This window comes from Leiobunum rupestre, chromosome 11, assembly GCF_980474605.1.
Source record: "Leiobunum rupestre chromosome 11, qqLeiRupe1.1.hap1, whole genome shotgun sequence".
NCBI classification, from domain to species: Eukaryota; Metazoa; Arthropoda; class Arachnida; order Opiliones; family Sclerosomatidae; genus Leiobunum; species Leiobunum rupestre.
Window position 1 is genome coordinate 39,740,403 of NC_143394.1, and position 17,054 is coordinate 39,757,456.

At 35.1% G+C, this 17,054-nt stretch overlaps 1 protein-coding gene across 13 annotated transcripts in view; it reads right to left on the minus strand.

Annotated features, from left to right (window-relative positions):
- Rbp6 (RNA-binding protein 6) overlaps positions 1-17,054 on the minus strand; it is a 429,839-nt gene that overhangs the window by 5,911 nt on the left and 406,874 nt on the right. For 5 of the 13 annotated variants that reach the window (XM_090163570.1, XM_090163572.1, XM_090163571.1 and 2 more), the window contains 4 exons: positions 16,486-16,518; positions 14,702-14,770; positions 4,504-4,557; positions 1,044-1,898 (listed from right to left, as the gene is read on the minus strand). In XM_090163570.1, coding sequence (XP_090019696.1) covers positions 1,669-1,898; positions 4,504-4,557; positions 14,702-14,770; positions 16,486-16,518 — 386 coding nt within the window. In that variant the 3' untranslated portion in view covers positions 1,044-1,668. The other 8 variants (XM_090163569.1, XM_090163568.1, XR_016477331.1 and 5 more) reach the window with 6 other exon arrangements.

A 17,054-nucleotide genomic window follows, 5' to 3' on the forward strand; every position in this document is an offset into this window, starting at 1 on the left:
GGAAGTACAAGAAAGATTATATTTAAACCTAAATTATAGCAATTGGCCAGGTTTTTTCTTTTTTCAAACGTTAGTAGGTGTTAGTCGCCTTGTGACCGTGGCTTTAGGCAGAATTTGAAAGAGAGACTAAAGGTAGACTACAATAAGAGATAAGAGTCAAAACGAGATAATGTCGCTTAGTGTTCCGAAGGGGTAAATGTCAGGTGTCAAATAATGTGGCAAAAAGTGGTAAATGCCGACATGGCGAATAATACTTTTACTGGCTAATATGCCAAATAGTGCCAAATAATAAATTTAAATAAAAAAAAACATACCAAAGAAAAAATATAGTTGTGCTATTTTAGACAAATATACTGGATTAGTTGCTAGACACTCAATTATAGCCCAATCTTGTTATTTCTTTTGGCTATTTTTCAACGATTTTTCCCGAGTTTGAATTCGTCTGCTATATATCTTTAAAGGCCTAGGTTTTCTTCAACCTGTCCCCCTTTAGTTTAAGGCCAACATGTTCAGCGGTTGTCCTACCACCAGGGTATTTGTGCTCCACTAAGTTAATTTAAAAGGGGACAGGCAGAAAAAAACCTAGTCCTTTAAAGGGAATATAACCTGCAAAGCAACCTTTATGGAATACCCCTACAATTTTTCAAATTTCCCTGTACAGTGGCGCCAAACAATTCTAAAGCCAAAGGCAAGAGCGGCAGAGCTGCAAACGTTGGTGTTCTACACCAAATACCTGAGGTTATATTCCCTTTAAGGTGTTTTTAATGGTTCTTTTGTGAAAAACCAGAAACATTATCTGACATGTAAGTGATACTACATATCTGAAAGATATTATTTACATCATTTAAATGCATTTACTGATGATTAGTAACTATTTGTCGCTTTTTGCCATATTTGTCACTGACATGGACTTTATTCTAAAAAAGTGACATTTAGATAACAATGATGTCGCTTACCTGATATTACAGGTCGCAGGCCACTTGTGATATAGATTCAGTGGTAGCCGTTAGTGAAAGCTGCAGCAATCAATGGCCCCTACGTGGAGAGGAAAAGGGGGGAAAATAGCACGGATTAAATACGTACACTGAGAGAGTAGCAACCGTTAAACTTAATAGTTTTCAACTACGGTACGATTCGTGGTGGGGAAACTCGTTAGGTGAGATTACAAAGGTCAAACACGCGCGTCCGAACTACGTCGTTAGTATTTTCGGGACGAAAAACCTGGTAAGCCTAATCAAATATCTTTAATAAACAGACAATTCTACGTTTAAGGCATGCCATGCAGCAAAAGCACGGCGGCCCCTTTGGTAGATCTTTATTTTTAATATTATTCCCGAAATGATATTCGATATTTTCAAACGGATTTAAATTAGCTATATAAATAAAGGGGAGTTCTACGACACTAAAAAAAATTAAAATAAGAATAAATGAAGAAAATTCTAACTTTTCATCGAGACAGACTCGAACTCAAAACGTCAAACTTTAAGAAAAACTATACGGTGAAAGTAAATAAATTTAAATTAGAATGATTAAATCGATAACTACTTAATACGGTTAAAAGTATGGCGTTCGAATGTTTGACGTTTTGAGCTCGAGTCTGACTGAATAAAGAAGAACTGGGGCTGAAGATCTAACTGAGATGACATTTCGAACGCAGTGTCGCTAACGCTACGACGTCGGCGGAAAAAATCGAGCTAAGTCCGTCGTGTGTCTCACCCTGCTGACAGCAATCGGCGGGAAGCCAGACGGTTGGGGACTCGTAGCCTGAACGTAGCCTACGTTATCTTGGCTGGAATTGTACAACTCGATAGGCCCTGGACTATTCGTGCCCGGGAAACCACGGCTGTTAGCCGGGGACGAGGGCGGCGCGAAGCCTTGAGGACCGTAGTTGTTCATCACTACCCGGGAAACAAATTGGGAGAAGACCCATTAATGGCGGACACTCCAAAGGGATCATATTCTGTTCGCACTCCGCGTTCGCGATCCATCCGCTCCAAAGACGACCGGTTCCCCCGTTTCATGGCCTTCAGATTAGGGCACCTTCAAATTCAACTATTGATGGATAGGCGTTCATAAAGCTCAAGTTCATTAGATTACGGTTAGAATAAATCAGGGTAGGAATAGGTTAGAGATAAGATAAGGTCACTTTGGGATAATTTAAGATTACGTTAAGGTAAGGTTAGGTTAGGTTAGGATGGGTTGGATAAGGGTAGGATGGGTTAGGTAAATGTAAGGTTAGATTAGGATGGGCTAGGGAAATGTAGGGTAAGGTTAGGTTAGGATGGGCTAGGGAAATGTAGGGCAAGGTTAGGTTAGGATGGGCTAGGGAAATGTAGGGTAAGGTTAGGTTAGGATGGGCTAGGGAAATGTAGGGCAAGGTTAGGTTAGGATGGGCTAGGGAAATGTAGGGCAAGGTTAGGTTAGGATGGGCTAGGGAAATGTAGGGTAAGGTTAGGTTAGGATGGGCTAGGGAAATGTAGGGCAAGGTTAGGTTAGGATGGGCTAGGGAAATGTAGGGCAAGGTTAGGTTAGGATGGGCTAGGGAAATGTAGGGTAAGGTTAGGTTAGGATGGGCTAGGGAAATGTAGGGTAAGGTTAGGTCAGGATGGGCTAGGGAAATGTAGGGTAAGGTTAGGTTAGGATGGGATGGGATAGGTAAATGTTGGGTAAGGTTAGGTTAGGATGGGCTAAGTAAATTTAGGGTAAGGTTAGGATGGGCTAGGTAAATGTAGGGTAAGGTTAGGTTAGGATGGGCTAGGGAAATGTAGGGTAAGGTTAGGTTAGGATGGGCTAGGGAAATGTAGGGTAAGGTTAGGTCAGGATGGGCTAGGGAAATGTAGGGTAAGGTTAGGTTAGGATGGGATGGGATAGGTAAATGTAGGGTAAGGTTAGGTTAGGATGGGCTAAGTAAATTTAGGGTAAGGTTAGGATGGGCTAGGTAAATGTAGGGTAAGGTTAGGTTAGGATGGGCTAGGTAAATGTAGGGTAAGGTTAGGTTAGGATGGGCTAGGTAAATGTAGGGTAAGGTTAGGTTAGGATGGGATGGGATAGGTAAATATAGGGTAAGGTTAGGTTAGGATGGGCTAAGTAAATTTAGGGTAAGGTTAGGATGGGCTAGGTAAATGTAGGGTAAGGTTAGGTTAGGATGGGCTAGGGAAATGTAGGGTAAGGTTAGGTTAGGATGGGCTAGGGAAATGTAGGATAAGGTTAGGTCAGGATGGGCTAGGGAAATGTAGGGTAAGGTTAGGTTAGGATGGGATGGGATAGGTAAATGTAGGGTAAGGTTAGGTTAGGATGGGCTAGGTAAAGGTAGGGTTACTAAGATCTTTTACTTGAAAAACTACTTCGGGATGCCTGAAGATTTTTGACCAATGAAAATTGGGAACCGTTTAGTCACACGTCTTTAAAGCGAGTTTAGCCCTGGGCGTAATATAGTTGTAGTCCAACCACTTTAAGAGCAATTACATCTCAAACGTGAACCGTTGGACGCGACGTTTCAATAAAATGTCAATTTAATCTTTGAACAGTCAGGTTTAAAGTAGTATTTAACTATTTTTAAAGAGGTAGCGTGTTTTACGTAATAGTTAGTAATGAAACTAAAAGACTACAACTATATGTACATATATATAAAACTAAGTTGACTAAATATTTCCTTAAATTTATCACAAATTAAACATTTATAAAGTTCGTTATTTCGCGCAAAACTGTGGTAGTGATACGTTCAACAGGTTCGTCATTTCTTAGGCTCAATAAAAAACATCGGAATTAAAACAAAATACGATCCCTGAATAAAGGGAAGGTGGGTTTACGGAAATAGTATGTTACAGATTAGACAGGTTTTTATATTTCATTAAAAAACCTTTCTTTCAACGTCCAAAAAAATGTATTTTAATTTGGACGTCGAAAATAAGGATTTAAACGGAATAATATATACTGATATTAGAAAAATCACAAAAATGTAACGAGCAACAAGCACGATTTTCTCCAAAAAAAAAACTACATGCGATAAAAAAAACATTTCAAAAAAATATTAAAAACCAAAATGTGTCGGTTCCTGTAAACATGCACGAAGCTGTTAGGATAAAAAAAATGGCGAGTATATAAAAAACAAAATATATTGAAATAATAAAAATAATATCTCGGTGTATGCTAAAGGGGCCAATTCATAAAACTAAGTTTTGTTTAAACTAAGCGCATTTCAGAGGTAGCCCAACTACTAAACAACCTCTTTTTTCGACAGCATTCGTCTACCAATATTTTTCAAATGTCAATTATTTATGGCTTTTGGTACAAAATTATTTACAAAAATTCAATGAATTAGCCCCTGATTTAACAAAAAAGTATGTATATATAATATATACTTAATATATAATATATAGCATATATATAATATTTATATACGTATAGAATATATTTATATAATATATATATATCTATATACAAAAAAACCTGTCTAATTAAGTATATAATTAAACGTATTTTCGCTTGATTTCGTGATAATACCTGAGAGAGCTTGTGTTAGTAGTGGAGGCGAAGTCTGTTGACCATTTAGTTCGACTGTAATCAAAAGGGTAGGAGAATATGTATTAGTTCCGGATTGACTGAAGGTCGAACATGACATGCCACAAAACACAAAAAAAATTATATAACATATGGTTAGAAAAAATTCTTATCAAATTTGACAAAAATATTCGGCAAAAAACAAGAAAAAACTAAAAAATGTTTTCGGAAATTGTTTTTTGGAACAACACAAGGAAATTATTGTAACAAGCGCAACTACGTAATTTATCACGGTGAAAATTTCTGGTTAAACAGGTTTTGAGAGTAAAATCTACTACCAGTTGGTGGATTTTCTACTACGAGTCTACAGCTACCGGTAACGCTAACCGTACGCAATTTTTCGGTTTAGAGTTTATAGAGAAAAGACTACTTTACAGAACTACAACACCGATATTATGGTAGAAAACACCCTGTGGTAGAGGGTACGAAAACGGAATAAAGATACTGAGATAGAGAGAGAGACAGGGGGGAAACAGAGTCGTTACATTCGGAGAAGTTTCGAGAATGGTTCCATACATTTCGCTACTACCATGCTAAAAAAGTTCGTTTCCGCGGTCACTATTAACTACAGAATGGATTTTCGAGTAGAATACCCAACTACGATAGAACAACAAGAGTATTTTCTACTGAAACTACGTGTAGTAAAAATAGAACTATTTTCTACGATAGATTAGATTTCAGTTTAACATTTCGGTTTCAAATGGCTGGAAGATCAGAGACTAATACAAATCTAAGAGTAAAAAATTTAGAGAATAACAATGGAAAAAAGTTTCAAAAAAGTTTTTTTTACGGTTTTAACGGAAAAAGCGTCGAAGTTCTACGGTTCAGATTGTATTTACAGAGAGAGAGAGAGAGGTTTCGTACTAAATTGATGCATCTACTTTGAGACTGAAGAGAGCTACTGCATTTTATAGCCAGTATTCGATCCAGTACAGATCGCTTCATATTATCATTTGCACTTCTTTATCGCGTTTGTAAGGAATCGCCCCTGTAAATTCACTTCACGCCGAACACCGGTGTCAAGCGTGCAGAACACTTCTACAGGCGCCAGTAGGTCCAAAATAGACCAAATTTCTTCCTTTGTTCGGACGATATGTACTGAATGGAACACGGCTCCACAAAAAGGGTGAAAACTACTAGATTTCGTGAAATAGAAGATACAGCGTTAGTTTATAAACACATCGAAATGGCAGTTAATTTAGGGATATAATTCTGTTTTTTTTGAACGGGTTCTATTCTACGAAGATAATGAGCACAGTGGTTGGAGTAAAAAAAGAGAGGATGTTTAGGGGTTTTAATTCTGTCCTATAATTTGTTTTCCTCCATTTCAGGGGCATTCACTTACCACTGGCGAGGATACTATCAGAGCACAGAGATCGCAGAATCACCTCGGAAATTTGCGTAGCTTAAATAATAGGATGGGAGCCAAAGGTACACTAATCATTAATTCGATATTGTTGTTTTTTTCATTAAGTTAGCTAATTACTAGAACAAAACAGTAGTACTATCAATTTTGTAATATTTAAATTATTTTTAAAATAAACTCTACAGTAATGGTATAATCAACCACTGAACTTTAAATTTAATATTTTTGAGTGAAATATCTAAGGAAAAGTGTTTCGTTGGAGAACATTTACATATAAAGGACCAGGTTTTGACCGTGAACAATGTAATATTTATTTTTAGGATTTGTATACTCCCATCTGGAGATGGATTCGAACAACTCGGAAATAATTTATTCCGAGAATCGAACGACATTTTACACAATGTACAATTAGAATTATTTCGTTTTTACGATTTCACCCTTTTTTTTCATTTTTCGTTAAATCGTCATACCAATTTGTTTTAAATTATTCTTTTAAAAATTTATCATTTTACTCGTACCAACATTATTAAATATTTTTTCCTTAATTCAGTCGCCTTTCGATATTCTTTTATCCATTCCATATTTTCACCTCAATTCTCATTTAAATATATATTCTTTAAGAACAGTGTTTTAAGACGCAATTCAGGGCAAAAACCTAAAAAGACATTATATTTTTGCGGGTAACGAGGTACAAAAACTCACGTCTAACGCTCGCGAAGTTTATTTTTAAGCGCGAAATTAAGATCATTCGCCTCTATCGCCACAAGATTCACGCGTTTCGAAACATTTGACGGCTACTTGAATTTTGAATTTATAAATGATTAAAGATTTAAATAAATTTCGATTTGATTATTAAAGTGAAAAATTAAGTCATATTTGTGGCGAAGAAGATGAGCGGACTCACTTAATTCCGTTTTCCAAAAACTAGAATCCCTTTTTTTTTGTTAAATATCAATGAATTATTTTGTTTTCAAAGCCACATAAGCTTTTCTTTAATTCATATAATACAAATTCTCAATTGAAGAGAATGTTTTGAATTATTTTTTTTGGCAAGAATTAAAACTTGAAAAATAGAAATGTAAAATTTATCTCAAATAACATGGAATATGAATTAATATAAAATAGTTTAAAATTTGTATTTTTTGGTTTTTCGCAAATTTCAAACTTTATATATAGACGGAGTGTTCAATTTTATTAGTTTAATATTTTTCTCTCAATTATTTAATTACTTTTTTTTTAAATTATTCTCGTCCTTTTATAGCTAAGCATCTTATCAGTAAATGTCGCGACAATTTTACAGAATTGGACGATGATATTACAAATATTCGATGGTAAAATGCTACCACGTTATTTTGGAACTAAACGGTATTAAGTGTTATTTTAGTGGCACTCTCATAAACCCGCCCAATTCTGTAGAATCCTAGTACATTTACATTTATACTTATTTTTAATCATTTTTATTTAATACTTTACCGATTAGCGTTATAAGATATTAAGCTAAAGTAAATTCAACAAATCTAAACTGAATTCTAAAACAACGCGATCCGTGTTCTTTTATATTTTATTTACTGACTGTTCTCGAAGTTCTGATATTTTTGTGATTATTTCTTACTGGATTTAATTTAATTGGTTACGTCGATATAGATAGGTTTCAATCCACTCGAATTATTTGAAAGTACGATTATAGGTCTACGCTACGACGACATTTACGAAGCTAGAAGTTAATAAGCACGCGTATTTGAAAGCGCGCCGTAAGGGTGACCATCGTGACTCCGGAATGGGAGGAGACAATTGGGGGGAACAACGCCACGATACGCCGCCTTTTCAAATACGTGTAAGTTTTCAATTGGAAAAACCCACACCAGATTTTACGAGACCCACGACTAATAAAAGTCATAATACGAAGTGTTCACTAGAGGTTGTATATAGTCTAAACTTACAGAGATACGATTGGAGGTTTCGATTGGGGGTATGGGTTTTGGAAAACTAAATAGTTTGAAAAAACAAAAACAAAAACAGATTAAAGGAGTATTCGAACGAGCCAACATTGTTGGAAACCGAGTTGAATGGATTGCGAATTCAATTTTGAAGAACGAATGATTTAAATGTAATAATTTATATAAGCATCCTTTTGACTGAACTAATTGATAATATTAATATTCAATTCCTTTATTATTGAGAATTGATATTTTGTAGTAATAGAGGTATTTCTTTAATAATTACGAGTTAATTTATTTTCCTGGTTTGAGTGACCATTTGCGGAGTGTGACAACTAAAATGAAACCAGCTAGGTTCGGTAAAAATGTTGGTTCGTGGGACGAGTCCTTTAATCTCACGTTTAAGCCTCGAAACCAGTTCGAACCCACGCAATGGACAAATACTGGTGTCGAGACGGAGTTTCGGGGTAAAGCGGGATTTATCGAGATACCATGACCAAGATAGTCTTCGAGGGTTTAATTATTTAATAATTAATTAATTAATTATTTAATGAACGCTAGTTTGAAGAGCGTTCTTGGACGTGGAATCTCGGATACCTTTAGCCAGAGTCACGTTCGAGTTCAAAGCTGGAAATCAAACTGGTGACGATGGCTATAGGTAGACGCGTCATTTCGAATTTGGGGAGTTTCTTACCTGCGTGGGCCCTGCAGGAGCTAGTTTGGATGAACTGCTCTCTCTGCATGGCTACGTTCGAGATGGGCGCGGAGACCGGGTCACTCGGGGTGACGCTACTTAAGTGGTTGGTCAAGGTGACCGGCGGTGCGGCGTACGCCTCGGCGTAATAAGCGTGCCGGTCAACGGGCGTGCCAGTTGCTGGGGCCGCCGAAAAATAGCCGTAACCAGTCGTGAAGCCTGTGGTGGAGATAAGATGCGGGGAAGGAGATTTTTTCCACACTCTCTATATTCCTCGCGACATTTTCACAAACTTTCTATTCTAATCTAAAATCGTATTACGAGGACTGTCTTTTTCATTTCTGTTTCTTTTTCAGCCATTCTCGATAACCAAAAATAAATTTGCCAAAAGCGATAGGGTAACCAAATCAGAACTTTCGTATCATCAACCTAACCCATAATGCGTGTAAAAAGTAACCAAAAAAAAATAAAAATTACAAGGAGGAGATAGAAATAAAAATCATCTTCTTCTCAAACAAAAAGGTTCTTCTTCCCCGATAAACAGGCTTCACGTTGTCTTCGTTATTTGCGAGTTTTTTAATAAAAGAATGAATGATTTACATTCCAACTCGGCCATATTTGACGTAGTATCGGGGCCCACTGTTTGGTACGCGGTATTCTCCCGAAATTCGAAATATATAATAAAATGAAAGGCGTAAATAGCAATGATATTAGAGCTAAGGAAGAATGGGTGAATATACAAAGAGAACGCGCGGTAAAGACGGGAGAAGAATTTTTAAAAAACATGCTTTCAAAATAGACGTACAATTATTTAAAAAAAAAAGAAATGATCGATATATAAACATTTTTTTTTAAAATTTCGTTCTTTTTAAATGAAGAGCCAAAAAATTATTTGAAAAACAAAAGACGAACGGAATTAGAGAATATAAATATAAACATGCGGCGGCAAAGGAAAAAAATACGTTCAAAACAATGATGTCGCAAAAGAAAAAAATATATCGTATAAAAAGCAAATAGACGGGTAGCAAGAAAATTTTGCAAAAAGACAGTCCCACTTAAAATAAAAGACCTTTTTAAAAAAAAAAACACGGGAAATTTGAGAGATAGAGAGAGATAGAGAAGATAGAGAAAAGGTTGAATAATAATAATAAAAAATTAACAATGTTAGTTTTTGCACGTGATAAAAGCCAAATAAAACAACACTAAAGGAAACACGACACTTCTAAGCGTTAGGTTCAAACGATCAAATAGTTATCAGGAAAGTACGCTGAAATATATACATCGGGATTCGAATCTAATGCGGTTAATTTGATAGGATACAAATATTTGTCTAAATTCCGATATTATAATCAGCGACGTCTGATAAAATTGATCTGATATGTGTATGGATAAAGGGTTTTTTTTATTATTTTTAAATTAAAAACGATCACATTATTGGAATGTTTATACTTCAATTTGTTTTTTTTTTACGTTCAGTCAAAACAAAAACCGCTAGGTATTTATACTCCGTGAAAACTAGGTATTTATATCTACCTTATTAAAGGTGACTAGATGACAAACTGCCTTCTACCGATACGCGAAATTGCAGTTAGAAAAAAATTTAGAAAAATCTCTAAACCTCAAAAATGGGTTGAATTTACAAAAATGTCTACGAGTTTTACGTAAAAAGGCCACTCGGTCCTACAAACTAGACTAACTGCGCAGTTCGTATTATCCAAAATTCTCGAGGAAAAAAAAAGATTTTGCCAATTGTTTCGTTTTAAAGGGGTGGCCTACGATTTCGAGAGAGCGGACAGGGATGTTTCTTCTACGAAGAACTATTTAGGAGAGATAATAAAAACTGGGGAAAGTACAACTAAGCATAGCATAGATAGAGAAACAATTTTGAAATTGTCGAAAACACTAAATATCGCGACATTTTCAACCGCGATAATTGTCAACTTCCGGAACAAATGCGCACACTTTTTCTAGGCATCGTGTATTTATCGTGCCATTAGTAATTTTCATACGTTAGTTTTCTTTTTTTTATCGTACCCATTTGGTCTATTTAGCTAATTGAAATACGCAAGACGTCCAAAGTTACGTATTTCTTATAACTAATCGTTCACATTTTCATGCACTAAATATATGTTAGTAATTTAAAAATTTACCAGAAAACCCATAATGCCATGCAGATCAAGCCGGTTTAACGTAAGCTTCGGTATTTTACCGGTTGTAAATCGCGATTGCGCAATGCTAATTAATTTAAGAAATTAAAATTAACAATGTAATTTTTTTGGCACTTCTTATGCGCAATCGCGAATATAAGAATCGCGTTTAAGCACTTAAATTTTGTCTTCGTACAAATTTGTGTATTTTGTTTTCGACATACTGCTGAAGAAATCGAGGACGATTTAATCAAAATTATAAATTTACCATAGAAAAATCGCTAGACTCTTTTCGAAATGAACAATTAACTACAAACGTTAGAAATTATTAATTAAACAACAGTTTTCTTTTTAAATTAAATTCTTAAGGTTATATTAATCCGATATAAAGTATATTGTTACTAATCTAATTTTGCTATATCTACATTGGCTCGGATTTTAGAGTTTTTTTTTGTATCGTGGTTATTTGATTTTTTTTTCGTAAAGGGACACCGACGTCGCAGCAGGTCCCACACACACTCTTATTTCTCTTTTCATCTGCCATCCTTACCGCAAAAGTTTGTTAGAAGAACCGCTGTAAACAACCAAAATAATGAATTGTAGATTGCCTCCTGAGGGACGCGTTTAGTAGGCCTTTGTAACGCGAAATTACAGTTAGTCGCGCAATCTTGGAAACGAGTACTAGTCTACTGACAAGAAAAACCTACAAACAAATCATTAGAAGACAAGATTTATAATTTATTGCGACGGGCTTCGATGCGAGAGCTAAATTCGTACCATTTAAAAAATCAAAAATGTATAAAAATCCAGGAACTCTTCAGCAGTATGGGATTTATCACGCGTTACCATGACGACAAAACATTTAAAAAAAATACAAAAATGGATTTTTCTCTTCCCCAAAAAAATTTATTTTTCATATTCAATCAAAAAAAACATAATATATTTGGTTCAAATATATATTTCTTTGAATATTATTATATAAATAATCGTCGTATCACTAAATATGCTCGTTGATGAAAAAAATTATCGTTCGAAAAAAAATGATTAAAATTATTTTTGTTCTTAATGTGAAAAAGCACTTTTGGTACAGTTGAGTCGTAGTTATATGATTTTTTTTCTTCACAAGTACCATTTTTTTTAGGATTTTAGCACATAGCGGATATATTGTGATATTTCGTCATTCCAAATTTGCAACACGGTGTTATTAGTTGATTTATAATAAAAATTCGATCCATTTAGAAAAAAAAACCAATATGGCGGAAAAAAAGCGCGCACGTGATACACATGTTTAAAAAAATTGTACCGCAGCCCTTGAGTGATTAATTTGATTAGCTCATAGATTAAAGGGCTGCTATGCTTAGTTGATTCATTTTTTACCCCGTTGGTTGTCCGTTTTCGCGTGAATACATCGTTATTTAACTGATCGAAAAAATGTTTCGTGTGATTTTGTCTCTCGAAAAGGCCTCTTAGTGGCGCTAGGAGCAGGTGAGAATCCCCATTCCGCTCTCGCAAACCACAGCGCATTGCCACCCATCTAAAAAAAAGGAATTGGACAAAAATGCAATTTGCTTTGCTTGAATTGTTTTTCTTTACGAAGCTATTAGAAAGTTTTGATAAAAAAGCGCGGGGTGGGGGAATAACTATTCGAAATGCCTACGCTCGAAATCAACGTTACCCGAGACAACTAAAGCGGAACTTCGTTAAACTGTCAGTAGATGGCGATAGTAGTAGGTCGCTGCTATAAATAAGAGCAGCCACCGATTTCGTAACGTACGGACTTGGTACAGAACCTAACGAAGATAAGTAATCGTTAGTGTTTGGTTTACATTTCATTTAAAAAAGGGGGTTTGCAATGTTTTTTTCTTTATTAAATTAAATTTATTTTTAATTATTTATTTTTAAGTGATTTTAAGTATAACCTTAATTGCATTATTACTACAGTGAGAGGTCGAAAAACTCTGCCTTTGATAGTGGTCGCGGGTAACGATGATTTCGAGTTAATGTACGTATATTAAGAATATGCCTACTTCTGAAACAATAAAGGGGACAAAAGCAAAATTGGTATTTAAGCTTAAGGCAGTTTCTCTCCATATTTCTAATTCCTACTTGTACTTTCTGAAGTCGCGCGGAATACAAGTTTGTTTGGCTGTCCCTTCATACACCATTAGAGGTGGATTCTTAAATAAATAAAGTCTTACTAGATGGCGCCAACAGTTCGTGGTAATTTTAAATTATTTTAAAAACCGAGAAATATTTAATTTTCTGTTGGTTCTTATTTTGCTGAATATTTATAGTTTTTATAAGCGTTATAGATTTTGTATCTTTTTTGTAATAAATCAGTAAGTATTTATTAACTTCCCGACAAAAAGTGACATTGGTGCCATCTAGTATATAATAAAATAATTAAAATGGAAACCTCTAAGGGCTTCGCTCTAAAAATTTGTTCGCTAAATTTAAGAACCGCTAAAATGTAGATGATTTTTATCGGCAATGTCAGAATAATATTTTAAATTGTTTATTATATAATAAAATATTGGGATTAATCGTTAATGAATTGTTTGAAGGGACAACCTCCGAAGTGAAATTTAATTTAAGTAGCTTGGCGTTCCGCAGACTTCAGTTTTTCGAAAGCTACCGTGGAAAAATATACTATGGTTTTAATATATTTCTAATTCCTAAACTTTTAAAAAATTTAAAAGTCGCCAAAAATACCCCTACAAGGCCTATTTGTATTTTAAAAAAAAAGCTACTTTTATAAAATATTGCAAGGCAATTTCTATCACTCATGAATATATAATTCTACATCTTCTATAAAGATATTTATTCTATAACTTCGCCATCGAGGTAGAAAAAAATAAAGTTGACCATTCGAGGAGAAGTTGGTGCCAACTTTTAAAGCAATTTTTTTCCCCCTCGCTGGTTTTAAAAATTGCATTTGTGAGCCATTAAGTGTCAGGATTATCGAAAAATTTCGCGTCAATTTGGATAACAATAAAAGGGACAATGAACACTTTGGCACTTGTATTTTCCAACAAAGGGGTATCGAGGGTAGGGTCAGCGGGGGCAGTGCTGGGCGAATATTTCAAACGCGTGTAACGAAACAAATTATTGCTTTCGAAAAAATTAACAACAGGGATTTGATATTTATAACATATATACATAAAAAAATGTTGCTTCCCAATATAGAGACGTTATAATTAACATTAGAGGGAAAAAAATCTTGGATAAAATATTTTACAAAAAAATGTTCGATTTTTGTTTTCGAAATTTGGTTCGGCCCGTTTGAAACAAAACATTATTAGTCCGACAAAGGAAACAAAAACTGATTTAGTTCCATGTCCCGCGGAATTTTCAACATAATCGCGTTAAATTAAGGAAAGGGGCCATCAAAAAAAATGATAGTTTGTCGATAAAAAACATTTTGCATCGAAAAAGAGAAAAACAGTTTATCCGTATAAAGTAAAATTTTTCTTGATTGTTGGAAGAAGTGTGTCCCTCGAACTCTAAATTTTAACCTTTAACGTTGAATATAACCGGTAGAGGTCGCACTGGGTACCGCGACGCGTGAGGATCGGGTCGGATGCGGGGATGGAGGGCTTAATAGTTCTGATATACGCGATATCGTGTACGTAGAGAGAAATAGATGATAGAGAAAAAGCATATACACGTATATATAACGTGGAGCGACGATATATTGATAGAGACAGATAGAGAGATAGAGAGAGAGACGGTCGGTGGCGTGTTATGTTTCTCGTTAAAAGGTTAAAAAAAGACGGTCTAGAGACACAAGTCGCCGATAGTGGGTCGGCTTGCCTTCTTAAGTAACATCCACGGGTAGACGCTGGGAGGAGGAGGTAAGAGCGAACTTTCCCTCTGACCTGCGTCCCACAAAATCACGGGAGCCGCGCCGTTCAAATCTGCATGGCATGCAGGTTGTAGACATTCAAGTGCTCCAAAGGATATGGTATGCAGATCTGCTGCATGTTTAAGTTCATACCTGCGAATGGGTAGCCGAAGCCCGGGTAGCCTGGGTAGCCTCCACGACCGTAGCTGTACGCTGGGAATCCTGCGCGTCGAGTGGTCCGTCCCGTCAATTGTAGTCGCCAGTCCACGTTGAAGGACCATCCAGACGAGCGCGCCGAAAATCAAAAACAAACGAAAAAAAGACACGAGGTTAAGATTTCGAAAGATTTAGATTTTTTCACAATCTAATTTCCTGACTTTTCCAGGTTTTCCATGACCATCTCCGGAGATTTTCCCTGACTTATTTTGGGCTAAGATTTTGTATTTTGTTACCTATATTTTAGTAAAAGTTTCCTATTTGCAAGCGAAATTAAATTCCCTGACATTTCCCTGATTTTTAGACTAATGTTTAAAATTCCCTGATTTTTAGACTAATTTTTAAAATTCCCCGATTTTTAGACCAATTTTTAAAATTCCCCGATTTTTAGACCAATTTTTAAAATTCCCCGATTTTTTGACTAAGTTTTAAAATTCCCTGATTTTTAGACTAATTTTTAAAATTCCCTGATTTTTAGACTAATTTTTAAAATTCCCTGATTTTTAGACTAATGTTTAAAATTCCCCGATTTTTAGACCAATTTTTAAAATTCCCTGATTTTTAGACTAATGTTTAAAATTCCCTGACTTTTCCAGGAATTCCAGGTTTTTCAGGTACCGTGGCAACACTGGATTAAAGGGAGTATATTCCATATTTTAACAAACGTTTCTCGAGTACACAAAATTGTTTCGGTGGTTTTTAGTCGATTAGTGAAAGATATATAATTATATAAATCGAGGTTAATTGAATTTGAACTTGACAAAACTATTTTGGATGCTAGATGACTGACGACTTACGAATAATATAAATCCTAATAACCAATCGAATCCAGAGATTTACATTGGTTAATAACTAAAAATTCAGGTTTGATTTCGTTGTTGGATACTTGAAGACTATCTATCGAGAATATCACACGAAACATAACCGTCACGAGTATAAAAAAGCTCGAGCAATTCCGGAAACTTAGAAACAACCCGAGTTGTCAGTCCTTAGCTAACTTATGACTGATATTGTCATTGGTAAACACAGAAATAAATAATCAAATAACGGTGGGGTAATATGACCTACTGCTAAATTTATAATAATTTCAATATTACAGACAAGGTAAGACTTTTTATACCCATATTAAAATGAAGAAAATTGGAGAATTTGCGGGTGTGTTAATTGAAGAGAGTGACTAAAGCGTACTCTAATTACCCTGACCAAGAACATATTTGGGTCCCTAAGAACCTTAAACCAAGATAATGTTAATAATATGCGTTTTATTTGGAAGTTGCCAAATTAGACTACTTTAATAATTGAATGAGCCAGATTCAAATCCCGAATCCACTGACTAAAATATTTTCTTGAATAAAACTTTTTTTTAAACTTATTATATTGGCTCGCGTGGCATGCAGGGCTTGCCACCGCCCTCCTACGCATTGAAACCCGGCCACCTGAATTAATGGCTTTAAAAGTCGCTTGATGACTTAGGCCTTGGGTATTAGCGTAGCTGATTATTATTATTATTATTAAAAAACGTTACCTAAATTTCCCACCTCTAGATGGCACTATATGCAGATTTGTAGACGTGACTATTCTAAAATTTAAAACAGCAGGATGCAAAGTTCTCGTTGAAGGTTTTTAAGGAGCTGAATACGTTCTTAGTCTTTTAAGTTATTATTTATATCAAATAGAATAGAAAATTTAGAAGAATGAAGAGCAATATATCGTATAATTACCGTCGGTTAACGCTCCTAGTGGCCATACCAAATCTAAACGAGGGAAAAAATGGAAAGTTCATTTTAAAATAGATTTTATAACAAAATGATTTAGAGCCTAAAGACTGTAATCTACATACTGTAATCTAAGAAGGCCTAAAATAACTAAAAAAACATCTATAAACAAAATGGAAAAATAGGAGAGAACGAATTAATAAAAGATATTGGAGATAAAGGGGGGAAAATGTGTTACTTTCGCCGATAACAGAAATGAAATATATATACTTTTTGTTTTCAGGGAAATAATCCATACCATAGGGATATATTTCGCCAAGGCTTATAGGGAGATGAAAATACTTTGCCAGACTTAATGGAGCGTCTAAGAGTGTTTATTCAGAGAAAATGACAAAAACTTTTTTCTTTTAAAATCCCCCCACCTGACGGGGGAGAAAAATAAACATTTTATCGGGTTTTTCTCTTTTTATTTCATTTATTTTTAGATAACGCGAATTTCGACTTGGCCGCCATCTATCGAGAATAAACGGCAACAGTCGGAACGGAATTAAAATCTTTACCATGTAGCGTCTAAA